We start from the raw sequence: 15,240 nt of genomic DNA, 5'->3' as shown, positions 1-15,240 counted from the left end.
AGAAAAGGCATGGTACTAACATGCAACATCCTTGCATATGACTGAGTTTGAAGCATTGCTTGGTGGTCCAACTCCTGCTCTATTTTCTGCACTGACACGGAATTCATATTCATTTCCTTCCAGGAGACCAGTTACTTTGCATCTAAGATCTGAAACTGGTTTCTTTGTTGCTCTGACCCATCTTAAACCTTTCTTTTCTCTTCGCTCCACATAGTAACCTGTGATTTCACTTCCACCATCATCTACCGGCCTTTTCCAGGTAACTGTGACAGTATTTTTAGTCACATTTGTTACTTCTGGTTTTCCAGGAGGACCTGGGGGACCTGTTAAGGAAGAAAAAAAGTACAGTTAAAACAAAAATCAAGTCTTCAGAGATTAATAAAAACACACTGGAACCTCTTAGCTTGTTCTACATACCAAATCTGTCCACCATTTTAACTGGTTCTGATTGTACTGCTTCACCCTTGCCGTATTGATTTACTGCTGAGACACGGAAAACGTATTCATTTCCTTGAATGAGCTTGGTAACAACGTGCCTACAGCTTTCAATATTTTCAGCAACCAATGTCCAGAGCAGTCGGCTAGTTTCTCTCTTTTCAAGAACATATGATTTGATTGGTGATCCACCATCTTCTGCAGGAGGTGACCATGTAAGAGTTGCTTTTTCTGCTGAAACATTGCTGATCTCAATAGGCCCTGGAGGTCCTGGAACATCTAAAACTTTCACATGTATGCTCTCCTGCTTAGTGCCAAAAGGATTGGTTGCAGTGATTGTGTATTCTCCAGAATCTTTTCTGGCTGCATATTTGACAGTTAGAGTAGAAGAAGTTGGTGTGGTTTCAATGTGCACAATCTCTGAAGGTCTAAAATCTTTTCCAGCTTTTGACCATGCTGAAGTTGGAGGTGGTTTGCCACGGATACTAATAGCAGACACTGTAATGGTGTCTCCTGCTTTTACTGTTAAACCTTCCTTCAAAGTAGGATCGATAACAATGCTTGGTGCCTCTGTCAAAACAAACAAACAAACAAACAACCCCGATTGTTATAACAAGAACATGGGGGGGGGAAGATTTTCTATTAATTATTCAAATAAAATTCTACATTTTTAATGCTATCTACATACCATACTCATCCTTGCATATTATGGTGTCTGTGGGTTCAGATGGAGGACTGATAGCTCCAGCAGTGTTCTTTGCTCTAATTCTGAACTCATATTTGGAGCCTTCAGTGAGGTCAGTTACAGTAAAAGCACAGTCTGGAACATTCACATGATTAGCTTTTGTCCAAGTCTTTGAGGGTAAGTCACGCTTTTCAACAATATAGCCAGTTAACTTATGTCCACCATCATATTTTGGTTCTGTCCAAATGAGTGTTACTGAGTTCCTAGTTACATTGATAACTTCAGGTTTCCCAGGGGGATCTAGAAGAGAAAATAATAAATAGTGATCAAACAAAAGTTATTTCATATTTCAGAATTTTCCTTTTTATTCTCCTGATGACTTACCAATAGGATCAAGTGCCACAACTGGTTCAGATGGCAGACTTGGTTTACCTACTCCAGCCAAATTAATTGCCATTACTCTGAATTCATATTCCAGACCTTCAGTTAACCCTGTCACTCTGAAGTCTTTCATTCTTATTGGTGTTTTATTTGCTCTCTTCCACAGAAGACTATTTCTTTCTTTGACTTCAATGTGATAACCTAGAAGATAAATGGTGAGATGAAAATATGAGGGGTTTTATAGAAATTTTCATTTCTCATAGCATTATGAAACATCATACTGCCTGTATGGCATGTCACATAGGCATTGTGCAAGAGGAACACTGAAAACCAGATTGAGAAATGGATGTGGACATACATTACAGATGTAAGTAATTGCAATGACGAGATGTTTGTAAATGCAAATTGTTAATTTTATAGACCCAAGTAATGTAACATATAGGTGACTTTGTTTTTCTTTCTTTAGATGTTTTGGCTCTGTGCAAAAATATTGTTTCTCAGTTAGTGTTTTCCTGACTTTTAAGTTAAGTTTTTTTAAAAATTCATCATGGAGAAAGAGTAGGAAGTAAAACAGTGAATCAATCAATCAATCACTCAATTTGAAGCATAAACACCTGAGTTTTATTGTACCCTTTGACAGAGAGAAAGAACTATTAAGAACTGAAATACTAGGGAGGCTTTGGGGGATATACCTGTGATTGGTGAGCCTCCAGTTCTTCTGGGATCAGTCCAAGTTAAAGCTACAGATTCATGCCGAACATCAACAATGTTGGGAGGTGGAGGAGCATCTGGCACATCTAAACAATATAAAAAAAATGCAGTAACATTAAAAATAAATATCACCCCTAAAACATTTTTTTTCGATTTTGAAAATCAATGGATACTTACCAAATGGATGTTTTGCAATGACAGGGTCAGATTTAAGACCTTCACCTACTCCGTATTTATTTTCAGCCCTGATCCTGAATGTATATTCATTTCCTTCATGAAGTCTTGTAACTCTAAATGTGGTTTTCTGGACTGCAGAGGCACAAGTCACCCACTTATTGTTTACATTATCTCTCTTCTCTAGGACATAGTTAGTGATTTCTGAACCACCATCATCTTTTGGAGGGCCCCACTTTAAGGTTATGGCATCAGCTGTGACTTCTTCAAATTTCACCGGACCTGTTGGTATTCCAGGTTTGCCAACAACTTTCACAGAAATAGTGCCTTCCTTGCTGCCAACAACATTCTTCAGAGTTATTGTGTATTTTCCAGCATCAGCTTTCTGGCAGTCATATACTACAAGTGTGGTGTTAACTGCTGTAGATTCAAATGCAACTCTTCCACTCTCAGTAAGTGCCTGGTCTTCATCTTTCTTCCAAGTTACAGTTGGGACAGGCTTGCCTTTAATTGGGATTTTAAGACGGAAATTGCTACCCTCTTTAGCTATATAGCACAAATCAGGTAGATCTCTTAAATCAAGATCAGGTGCCACTGTAAAAATAAAAGAAACCGGTTATTCAACTATGCATAAACTCTGTGATAAAAGTAAGATGCCATTTTAAAGGCATCTGATTTGTATGTATGTATGGTAATGAAAGTAAGCATAAAATAAATGTATTTAGTGTAAGTGAAGCATTGAATTAATGATCTTAAGTTGCTTCTTACCAACATCATCTCTTGCCACAATTGTGAGCTCTCTTGGGGTTCCATATCCAGCATCATTTTGGGCACTCACTCTGAAAGTGTATTCTTGTCCTTCTTTTAGATCTCTCATTGAAAAATGGAGGTTCTTTGACCGCATGACTTCTTGCCATTTATCCTCACCAGTCAGGACCTCGACAACATATGCAAAAATACGGCTTCCACCATCACTGATAGGTTTTTTCCATACTAAATTGCATGATGATTTTGTTACAGCTGAAGCTTTTAGATCCACAACTGGCCCAGGTGTTTCTAGAAGGAAGAAAAGCGTAGTAAGTGTCCATTCAAGCTAAAAATAGAAATTATTTGAATACCAAAATAGGTGAAATGGAGTAATTTTTCTTACCAGAAGCTTTAACAGCATCACGAGTTTCACAGGGGTCACCAATACCATATTCATTTTCAGCAAAAACCCTGAAGAAGTAAGATTTGCCTTCTTCTAAGTTGGTTATCCTGCAGCTTGTCTTTGGACATTCTGTTGTTACTGTGGACCATGACTTTCTTTCTGCATCACGTTTTTCAACGACATAATTTGTGATTGGACTGCCACCATCTATTAGTGGAGGTTCCCATGTAATGAAGGCAGAATCCTTAGACGCCTCCTTTACAATCAGGTTAATTGGAGGGCCTGGAGTATCTAGATAAACACAACCCCACATTTGATTTAGTAAACAAAATAAAAAAAAAATCCATTAAGAAGTTAACAAATACATTATAATAGAGAAAACCCTGACACTTACCAAGTACTTTTACAACAATGGTGTATGCCTTTTTGCCACAGCTGTTCTCCAGACTGAGGACGTATTTTCCAGCATCATATTTGTTTACATTTTCACAACGCAGGAAGGTATCAAAATCAGTTGACTTGATGTCTAATCCTTGTCTATCTCTTAGATTGGCACCCACTTTAGACCATGTAATCTTTGGAGGTGGACGTCCTCTTACTGGCACATAAAGTCTCATTGTGACTCCAGCACGTAACACAAGGACTTTCCTTAGTTCGGCATCAAGTTCTCCTTCAGGAGGAACTGTGTGTTTAACAAAAACCATGCAATTAAAACATCATCTTTAAGACTATCACTTAAGTTACTGTGACAAAAAGTCCCTCTCTGCTGGCATTTCACTAGATTAACAAACTTGTTCTCATGCCTGTGATGATGTTAGTGAGTTAGTGACCCAACTCTCATTTCAAGATAATTTGCAAACTTGGCATTTTTTTTACTCATTTCACTTCCTTTTTTTCTGCCTTTTCCACCATTTACATTACTTGTCATATGAAGAAGTATCCTATGCTCTCTAGAATTCAAAAGAGTTTCAAAGCTTCCTGGACTGTTCTGCTTATCTTGAATCAAGACAGTTCTGTGAAGCAATGCTTTTGTACATACAGCAAAATACATACAGAAGCCAACATGGCTCTTAAGGAATACGTGTCATATGATTAACTAGTGTGCCACATGGATGCTTAGAATAGTAATCTTGGCTTCAAATTATTTAGAAGAAATAAAGAAGACTGAAAGTTTTTAGAAGAGAGATCTGAAAAGTCAAATTTTAGCATTAGAGAAAGAAAAAATTCTTGAAGACTCAAAATAGGAGGGAGAAGAGTATCTAGCATACAAATGAAAAAAGCAGACACCAGTCAGATTCTACTCACTTCCTGCCTCCCCTATTCTCTTCCAAATTAACCACTTTTAGCCTACATTTTCTGAGATATGACACATTCAAAATTAATCTGCTTCTGTGATCTGTGACAAACCCTGTCTTTGGAACCCATCCCATAAATTAAAACAAAAGTCAACAAGGTAATTTGTGTTCAGTGAACATACTTAAAATGTCTTTGGCAGTGTGTTTATCAGGAACATCACTTGGATCACTGTATCCAATCTTATTGACAGCATAAATGCGGAACTGGTACTCTGTATCTTCTATCAGCCCTGTTACCACAAATCGTGTAGCCTGTAAGTTCTTGGGCAGATTGCATCTGACCCAGTTGTCTGTGTCAGCTCTTTTTGCTTCCACTAGATAACCAATAATAGGGCTTCCTCCATCATATGCTGGTTTGCTCCATGACAGGCTTATTGAATTACGAGTAGTATCAACCACTTTCGGGAAAGCAGGTGGGCCAGGAGGATCTGAGAATTAAAATATCATAAAGTTATCGTACCAAGTGCTGTACAAAAGTATTTGGAAATAACCAGGGAAAATATCTGAGAATTTTGGCTTACATTGAGGATCACGAGCATACACTGCTTTAGATGGTGCACTAGGCTTGCCAGGTCCAGCCTTATTCAATGCTATCACCCGGAACTCATATTCTGTTCCTTCTTGGAGTCCAGTAGCCTTAACAGTTCTTTCAATGACAGGCTTTCTGTTTACCTTTGTCCAGTTAAGAGCCTTAGTTTCACGCTTCTCAAGCATATAACCAGTTATTGGTGATCCACCATCACTAGCTGGTGGCTTCCAGCTAACAGTCATAAAGTCTTTCGTTACATTGCTAATTATCGGTGGATCACAAGGTCCGGGTACATCTGTGAAGATGTAGTTGAAAGTTATGTTCACATTCATAAGTGTACACAAAAAACCGGTGACTAATGAAGCTATCCCACAAAGCACTTACCATATGGATTCTTAGCAACTGCTGGTTCAGTCAAGATAGGATCTCCAACACCATATTTGTTTTCAGCACATATGCGGAACTGGTACTCATGTCCTTCTATTAGTTTCTCCACTGTGCAGCTTGTAATGGGTATATTGGCACTGACTTGGGCCCAGTTTGGTCTACTTGTTTCACGCTTGTCTACAATGTAGTTAGTAATTTCTGAACCTCCATCTTCCAGAGGAGGCTCCCAAGAAAGCATTGCACGATCTGCATACATATGTTTGATTTTAACGGAGGCCGGTGGACCAGGCTTATCTAGAAGAATTAACATCACATTGTTATAGCTCTATCTCTTGCTATATCATTTAACTATAAATGTATTTATTAACAGACAGTCTTTAGCTTACCAAGTACTTTAAGCTTAATGGTTGCTGACTTTGATCCACTTGCATTTTCAGCAGTAATAGTATAGTCTCCTGTTTGCTTCCTGTTAACACTGAACAACTCAACTGTAGCAAGATTTCTCTTAGTGGTGATCTTAACACCCTCAGTTGGCTTTAAAACTTCTCCTTCTTTCTTCCAGCTGATTGTTGGCATCGGCTTGCCATATACATTTGCCTCCAGACGCACATTAGTTCCAGCTTTTACTGTAAGCTGTGATTGCATAGACAGATCCAACTCTATTCTGGGGGGAACTGAAAGGAAAGAGCCAAAAAGTTAATAAATCTAGTAAAGAGATAAACATCTTATTCTTCACATGAGTGTTAGTTCAATATGCACAGACTCTTATCAGAGTTCTCAAATGCTTTTACATTTCTTACCATTTTCTGGATGAATGGTCACTGGATCAGAAGGTTCTGAAGGTCGGCTAATGTTAACTGCTGTCTTGGCAATTGCTCTAAATTGATATTGAGCATTTTCTTCCAAATCAGTAGCAATGTATTCTTCCAGCGGTATTTGATGTGGAGTTGTATTGCACCGAACCCACTTATCACCAGGTAATTTGCAAGCTTCAACAAAATAGCCAATAAGTTTGCTACCACCATCATGCTTTGGTCTTGTCCATACCAGTGATACAGTACTCTTAGTGACATCAATAACTTCAGGTTTTCCAGGGGGATCTAAGGCAAATAAGATCATGTTAGTCTATTTTGCCAAAAAAGCTAACATATTTAAAAATGGCTTTAACAGTGCTGGATCCTATTTACAGCATACCCACACAGTGCGCTCACAGTGCAGTCACAGTAAACGTGAAAATATAAACATAAGGACAAACTGACGATCATAAAGAGTTGCAGATATATTGAAAATGACCATAAAAACAGTAGTCTGTTGCAAATGATTGGCATGTTTGACTTACCAACTGGTGCTCTTGCTGTGACAAACTCAGTTGGTTTACTAGGTTTACTTGCTCCAGCTCTGTTCAATGCATAAATTCTGAAAGTATACTCAAGACCTTCGATGAGCCCCACACAAGGGTATTCTGTGGAGCGCACAGCTGTGTCATTAGCTTTCACCCACAGTAAACTGTTCCTTTCTTTGCGCTCAATGAGATAACCAGTGATTGGACTGCCTCCATCACTATCAGGTTTATCCCAGGCAACAAAAATGCAGTCCTTATTGACCTTGGTAATACGTGCATTTTTTGGTTCACTAGGAACATCTAGAAAAAAATACAAAAATGGATATCAGTCACATGCTTTCTGACTAGGAGGACTAAAAATAGAAATGCTACTATCAAAAACTGACATACCAAATGGGAACCTTGCAATCATCTTGCCAGAAGTAAGCGGCTCAGAAATCCCAAAACGATTTTCAGCACGAACACGGAACATATACTCTTCTCCAGGAATCAGTTTTCCAATTCTGCAGCTTGTCTTTGTGACAGAAGCTAAAGCTGCTACCCAGTCTCCTCGGCTTACATCACATTTCTCAACTACATAGTTGGTAATATTACTGCCACCATCTTCAAGAGGTATATGCCATGCAAGAGTGCAAGCATCAGCATCTATTTCAGAAATATCAAATGGAGGCTGTGGTGGACCTGGTTTATCTGCACAAAAATGTATATTAAGAAAAAAAGGGTTGAAAGAAAATGGCAACCACTAGAATATACTAAAAATAGTTTTGTATAAAGCTGGGTTTAAAAATAATCAAATGGAACATACCCATGACTATCACTCTGATTTTCTGACTATCAGTACCAGAGCTATTTTCTGCAGTAAGAGTGTAAAAATCAGAATCTTTTCTAGTCACATCCTTAATAATAAGAACAGAAGACTTTTCTGCTTTATGCACAGCAAGGCGACTGGATGTAAGTACATCTTGATCTCCTTTCAACCATTTACAGACTGGCTGAGGCTTCCCATATACATGAGCTTCAATTCTCAGTTTCTTTCCAGCTTTAATGTGAACGTGATCAGGCATCAGAATCTTAGGTGGGACTGCAAAAAAGTCACACACAGACATATAAATTCAACTTCTGTAGCATATTAATTTACTTTTTCTTATGTTTTCATATGCAAGTTCTCTGCTTCTCTCTCAACTGGAATCACCAGTAGGAACAACCTGATAATTTTTAGTTTAGGTTCCACTTTGTCCTGGTTTCAGCTGGGATGGAGTTAACTGTCTTCCTAGTAGCTGGTACGGTGCTATGTTTTGAGTTCAGTATGAGAAGAATGTTGATAACACAGTGATGTTTTCAGTTGTTGCTAAGTAGTGTTTAGACTAAAGAAAAGGATTTTTCAGCTTCTCATGCCCAGCCAGTGAGAAAGCTGGAGGGACACAAGAAGTTGGCACAGGACACAGCCAGGGCACCTGACCCAAACTGGCCAACAGGGTATTCCATACCATGTGACGTCCCATCTAGTATAGGAACTGGAGGGTGGAGGCGGGGAATCACCTCTCGGGGACTAGCTGGGTGTCGATCGGTGGGTGGTGAGCAATTGCACTGTGCATCATTTGTACATTCCAATCCTTTTGTTATTGCTGTTGTCATTTTATTAGTGTTATCATTATCATTATTAGTTTCTTCTTTTCTGTTCTATTAAACCGTTCTTATCTCAACCCATGAGTTTTACTTCTTTTCCCGATTTTCTCCCCCATCCCACTGGGTGGGGAGGGAGGGAGTGAGCGGCTGCGTGGTGCTTAGTTGCTGGCTGGGGTTAAACCACGACACACTTATGGACAGCTAGAGATTCTGCAGTGGGCAATATCTATTCCAGTCTTACTTTTACATTCTTGTACAGTTTATAAGAGAATATTTTTGAGTTTGGATTGCCTTCTCACATGTTTATGTAGAGACTTGTGCACTATTAATGCATGACACATAATTCCCCTTTATATCAGGAACTTCCTGTTGCTCACTTATTGCTGACTTTCTACAAGACGAACATGAAGGAGGAGAAAAGCAAGACTGAAGTTCTCACTGAACTTAACCCATTTACACAGTCAATCTTTTTATACTCTTGAATTATTCTTCAGGTAGAGCCTTCTCCTACTTCTTTTGCACAAAATCTTTCCGATTTCTTCCAAAAGAAACCTTGCAGTATGTTTGGTGTACTTTCATTCATTTGGTGTAGTTTTCATTCTCTTTTGCTCCTGTACCTCTCTCTTCCTCTTTCCATGTCACAAACGAAGAAGGTTCTTCTCATCTGCCCCTTACCCCTACATCTTCCTGGGCCTCAGGGACCCTACAACCTTAATTAGGCCAACTTTTCCTCCCTGCCTTTCACTTTACAGTCTCAACCAAGTCTACAATATAAACAACTTGTTTCCTCTTATCTTAAAACAGCTCCCACTTTCGGCCCCATTTATCTCTCAAAATACCACTCTGACTCTTTTTCTCTTTTATTTTAAGTTCATTGAAGGTACTTATTATTTCTCCTTAGTTCCTATCTTCTGGTTCCAGCTGAAACCATACCTGCAAAATTCTTTAATAATTCTTAATTAGTGGTCAAGTCTCATCCTCTCTGACCTGTCAAAATATTCAATACAGTTAACCATAATCCTCCAGGTGACTTCATAAAGCATGTCTTTCTGGGACTCACTCAAAGAAGTAGAATTCTTGCTCATTTAATTATTAAAGCAGAATATTGCAACATAGGTAGTATTCAAATTGTTACTTACTGAGTTGTTCTTTAATTTCAAATATTCCTTCAGTTTCTCTTGGCAAACTTACTCCTACAGCATTTCTAGCTGCCACTCTAAACTTGTACTTCTTTCCCTCTTTCAGACCAGCTACAACAATGGAGAGATCTTTAACAACTGAATATTCTGTCCAGCGATCCACTGGTTGTTCATCTTCTTTGTAGCTAACAATGTACCCATCGACTTTAGAGCCTCCATCACGCAGTGGTGGCAGCCAGCCTAAAGTAGCACTATTCTTTGTAATTTCAGTAACTTCAAGTTTTCTTGGTGGATCAGGTTCACCTGTCAGGGGAAAAAAAAGAAACACATTAAATATTGAATTTCCAAGATTTTCTGATTATTGAGTATTTGTTGAGTTATTGGATGCTATCTATGCTAACTCAACAAGGACAATATGGAAAAGAGCAAAATTCTTAACAATTGCAAAGGTACTATGTTCATAGATTGTATTATTTGAAAGAAAATGACACATAAATATTGATGTTTATCATTGAGTAGTTAGTATATTGTCCAGTTTAGAAACACCAACTTTAAAAAAATGCAAATTCTTATTAAAATTAGAGAAAAAACATAAAACATGCATAAAGGCATACTTACTTAGGGGATCTGTTGCTAGAACTGGTTTTGGTATGTCAGTTGGAACACCTGACCCATATTCATTTACTGCTGATACTCTAAAGAAATATTCATTTCCAGGTACAAGATTAGCTATTTGGAAACTAGTTTTCTTTAGTTCTGCAGTGACTGTTCCCCAGGTCTTCCTGTCAGCCTCACGTTTCTGCAGTATGTAATGAGTCACTGGGCTACCACCATCATTCTCTGGAGGTGCCCATGAAAGATGGCATGACATTTTGGTGACATCTGAAACCCTGAAGTCCGATACAGGTCCAGGAGTATCTGGAAAGAAATTTCAATTTATGCTAGTCTTTTCTTCTTTAATAAGTTAAAATCAAAGGGGGCTAACAGCTTCCTATACAGGGGGAGTTAGTGTTAGCTGGCACAGTTTTGCTCAAAAACTGTAGCACCTGCGGATCATAAAAATTCCTGCAATGAACATTCAATATAGTTAAAAAATTGTCTAGAGGTATTTCTCTCATTACTTACCCAGGACTCTGACGTTCACAAATACAGCCTTTTCTCCAGCTGCATTAACAAGTGTCAACGAATATTTGCCTGAGTCATCACGTGTTGAATTGGGAATGACACAGAAGGCCATAGTGTCAACCAGATCAACTTGTCCTTTTCTGATAACATTATCAATACCCATTCTCCTCCAGGTGACTTTTGGTGCTGGGCGACCCCTAATAATGGCAAAAAGTCTAATAGGGCATCCTGCCCTGACTGTGACTAACTTTCTCATGCTTGCATCCAACTCAATCTCAGGAGGTTCTGAAAGACAAAATTAAAGAAATAAAATGCAAAGTTTAGCACACAAAATAAAATAAACCCATGGCAAATAAAGATTGTATGTAAATACTCACAAAGAGGATGGGAAAACTCACCAAGTATTTCTTTGGGAGACACAGCTTCTTTCAGTTCAGCTGGTCGGCCAAGGCCAACCTGGTTTTGGGCAGAAACTCTGAACTCATATAATTGGTTCTCAACCAGGCTGGTGGCTGTGAATTCTGTATGAATAAGTTGGGCAGCAACATTGCATCGTTTCCATCCTGCTTCAGGTTCAGCACCTTCAACTTTTGGTCTAATTTCCACAACGTATCCAATAATTGGAGCACCACCATCATACACTGGTTTTCCCCAGCCAAGGGTTATGGAACTCTTTGTGCTATCAACCACTCTCAAGTTTGTGGGAGGACCAGGTGGTTCTGAAAGACAATAAAAATTACAGATAAGAACACAGTTGTGCAATTTAGTAATCTGTTATGTTAACATTCAAATAAAATACAGTAGAATACTGTGGTATGATACCTATTGGGTCTTTTGCTACTACAGGTCTTGATGGCAAGCTTGGTTCTCCAAGTCCGACTTCATTTTCGGCACTGACGCGGAACTGATATTCATGACCAGGGATGAGATTAGTAACCTTCTTGCGTCTCTCTGGGATTGCAGTCTTAGTAACAGGAACCCATCTTAGTGATCGTTTCTCTTTCTTCTCTAAAATGTATCCTGTAATTGATTTGCCACCATCATATTCTGGTGGATTCCAAACTACAGTCATCTCTTCTTTGCTAACTCTTGTGACATCTGGAGGGTCGGGGCGTCCAGGTCTATCATATTTTGTTTTTGCAATAATGGGGTGTGTTTCTGTTGGTGGACCTGTGCCCATTTTATTCTCTGCACGAACTCTGAATATATATTCATTACCTTCAATGAGGCGTGTCACATTTGCATAGTTTGTTAGGACAGAGGAAGAGTATGTAGACCAAACCATACGCTTGCTTTCACATTTTTCAAGGATGTAGTTCTGTATTTCACAACCGCCATCATCTTCTGGAGGGTCCCAAGTAACAGTACACCTATCACTTGAAATGTCAGTGACTTTCAAGTTTCTTACAGGACCTGGTTTATCCAAGACAATAACAGTAGCGTATGCTACAAAACTACCAGCTGTGTTAGTTGCAGTAATCACATATTTCCCACCATCACTACGCCTTGATTTTGTGAGAACAAACTTAGATGTGTCAGAAGTTGTTTCAATACTGACTCTTGGAGATCTGGTTAGATCTGTGGCATCTTTGTCTTTTGCCCATACAACTTCAGGCTGTGGTTTTCCTCTGACTCCAGCTTCAATTCTAATTGTGTCACCTGCTTTCACAGTTAGCACCCCACTTAACTTCAACTCTAGCACTGGTTTCTGCAGATCTTCCTTCACGACAACTTCAGCTGTTCTTACCCAGTCACTTTCACCTGCCTCATTCTTGGTTTGAACTCGGAATTGGTAAATCTTATTTTCAACACATTTATCTACCATGTAGTGTGTTTCCTTAATGCTGCCTTTATGAACCCTTTCCCATTCATCTGAATCTTTCAGTTTTCTCTCAACATGATAACTTAAATTGGGACTTCCACCATCATAATCTGGCCTTCTCCATTTCAGATATACAAATGTCTTTCCTTTCTCTGCAATGTGAAGATTTTCTGGCTCTCCAGGCTTGTCAATAGGATTGATAGCAAGGATGGGAGTCTTGGTCTCAATGCAAGGACCTGGACCTATTTTGTTTTCTGCACAAACCCTGAAGAAGTATTCACGGTTCTCTCTAAGATTTGCCTTTACCAATCGTTTAGTGATGTCAGAGGAGACAATTGACCATCCCCTCTGGTTTGGTTCACGGTACTCTACTATGTAATTTGTAATTTCAGAGCCACCATTATCTACTGGACTCTCCCAAGCGATCATACAAGAATCTTTTGTGACATAGCTTATTTTCAGGTTCTGACATGGTCCAGGTCTGTCAAGTACATTAACAACAGCAAAAGCTTGAGCATGTCCGCAGCTGTTCTTAGCTGCTATTATATATTTGCCATGATCAGATCTTTTGGCTTCTTTCACCTGCAGTTCAACATTAGGTAGATCATGGACTATTTCAATACGTTTTTCTTGGACTAGTACTTTGCCATCTTTAGACCATGTTATGTCAGGATCTGGCCTGCCTTTTACTTTACCAGTAATATGGATTGTTTGGCCTACTCGGACAGTAATTAAGTCTCGACAGGTCACATCTAGGCTTACTTCTGGAGGAGAAAGAATATCCTTTGCAAGTACAGTTTCTGCCAGTTCTCTTGGTTCACCTTCTCCCACAATGTTGACAGCTTTTATTCGGAATTTATATTCATTTCCTTCTATTAACCCAGGTACTCTGAAAGCACACTGTCTAATGAGTTCATCCTTATTAATCCTATTCCACTGCGTAGTTCCAGTTTTCTGACATTCCACAATGTATCCTAGAATCGGGCTGCCACCATCTTTGAGAGGCTTTGTCCACACAAGATCAGCTGTTTCTTTTGTTTTGTCTTTTAATTTTGGATTTATAGGTGGTCCAGGAGGAGTGATAGGACGTGACGCTTTTATTGGATCAGAGCTTGGAGATGGTTTGCTTAAGCCCACCATGTTTTCTGCAAAAACTCTGAATTCATATGTGTTGCCTTCAAAAAGACCAGTGACTCTGTATTTCATATCAAGTATTGGTGTCTTATTGACACGCACCCATTTACCAGATGCTTCCCGACGTTCAAGCATATAACCAGTTATTGGAGTTCCACCATCAGATTTTGGTAGGGTCCAAGACACTGTTGCAGCATTTTCTGTAATATCATAAACAGTTGGTTTACCAGGAGGGGATGGTGGATCAAACATATGTTTAGCAACTGTTGGTTCTGAATCAAGGGGTGCACCAATGCCTATCTTATTTTCTGCCCGAACACGGAAAATATATTCACAGCCTTTCTGCAGTCGTGGAATCTTAATTTTTGTGTGACTTGTTCCAGAACTAACCACTCCCCAAGTTTCTTTCTTTGATTGACGCTTCTCAACAATATAATTTATTATAGGACTCCCACCATCATCTTTAGGAGGGCGCCAAGAAATAACCATATGTTCTGGTGTTACTTCAAGAATATTAATAGGACCAGTTGGTGGGCCAGGAACATCCAAAACTGTAAGATGTAGAGCAACAGTTTTGCTGCCAGCTGCATTAGATACTGTGAGTAGATATTCTCCTGTATCTTTTCTTATACAGTCTTTGATGGTAAGTACAGTTGAATAGTTGTCAGTCTCAATCTTGTGTCTGCCATCTGTTTTAATTTCAATGCCATCAGTAACCCATTTTGCAGTGGGAACTGGCACACCTCTCATAATTGCAGGAAGCCTCACTGTGGTGCCAGCTTTAACAACAAGACCTTCAATTAACTTCACATCTAGTTCCACAGATGGAGGTACTGAAATTAGAGAAAAATAGAAATTACCTTTTCAGGGGAAATACTTAAAGAAAGAGAGAAAGAATCAGTGAAACAACATGAAAAACTAAAAATTACCTAGCTTTTCTTGGCACTCTATTGGTATAGTTGTATCTGGAAGGCTAAGACCAACAATATTCTGAGCTTTCACACGGAATTTGTATATTTTTCCTTTTTGTAGGCCTGTAACAACACAGTCTAGCATAGGGACTGTCTGGAACTTTGTCCACTCGTCTGCACCATCTTCTTGATATTCCACCAAATATCCAGTTATCTCAGCACCACCATCACGATCTGGTCGATTCCAAACAAGGGAAACTTCGGTCTTGTCAACATCTACATGATGCAGATTCTTTGGTGGCCCCGGAGGATCTTTTAAGATAGAAAACCAAAA

The 15,240-nt window shown here is 39.1% G+C and overlaps 1 protein-coding gene across 25 annotated transcripts in view; it reads right to left on the bottom strand.

Moving 5' to 3' along the window:
• TTN (titin) overlaps positions 1-15,240 on the bottom strand; it is a 245,697-nt gene that overhangs the window by 45,353 nt on the left and 185,104 nt on the right. For all 25 annotated transcript variants that reach the window (XM_052793469.1, XM_052793487.1, XM_052793478.1 and 22 more), the window contains 23 exons: positions 14,925-15,218; positions 11,862-14,828; positions 11,438-11,758; positions 11,040-11,324; positions 10,533-10,832; positions 9,915-10,217; positions 7,955-8,230; positions 7,540-7,839; positions 7,147-7,449; positions 6,608-6,907; positions 6,194-6,481; positions 5,805-6,101; positions 5,413-5,715; positions 5,014-5,319; positions 3,931-4,218; positions 3,537-3,827; positions 3,155-3,442; positions 2,390-2,980; positions 2,194-2,298; positions 1,505-1,702; positions 1,124-1,420; positions 418-1,005; positions 21-323 (listed from right to left, as the gene is read on the bottom strand). In XM_052793469.1, coding sequence (XP_052649429.1) covers positions 21-323; positions 418-1,005; positions 1,124-1,420; positions 1,505-1,702; positions 2,194-2,298; positions 2,390-2,980; positions 3,155-3,442; positions 3,537-3,827; positions 3,931-4,218; positions 5,014-5,319; positions 5,413-5,715; positions 5,805-6,101; positions 6,194-6,481; positions 6,608-6,907; positions 7,147-7,449; positions 7,540-7,839; positions 7,955-8,230; positions 9,915-10,217; positions 10,533-10,832; positions 11,040-11,324; positions 11,438-11,758; positions 11,862-14,828; positions 14,925-15,218 — 9,792 coding nt within the window. The remainder of the gene's footprint in view (positions 1-20; positions 324-417; positions 1,006-1,123; positions 1,421-1,504; positions 1,703-2,193; positions 2,299-2,389; positions 2,981-3,154; positions 3,443-3,536; positions 3,828-3,930; positions 4,219-5,013; positions 5,320-5,412; positions 5,716-5,804; positions 6,102-6,193; positions 6,482-6,607; positions 6,908-7,146; positions 7,450-7,539; positions 7,840-7,954; positions 8,231-9,914; positions 10,218-10,532; positions 10,833-11,039; positions 11,325-11,437; positions 11,759-11,861; positions 14,829-14,924; positions 15,219-15,240) is intronic.

The sequence above is a fragment of the Harpia harpyja genome, chromosome 7 (genome assembly GCF_026419915.1).
Source record: "Harpia harpyja isolate bHarHar1 chromosome 7, bHarHar1 primary haplotype, whole genome shotgun sequence".
NCBI lineage: Eukaryota > Metazoa > Chordata > Aves > Accipitriformes > Accipitridae > Harpia > Harpia harpyja.
This window is presented reverse-complemented; position numbering and strand designations above follow the sequence as displayed.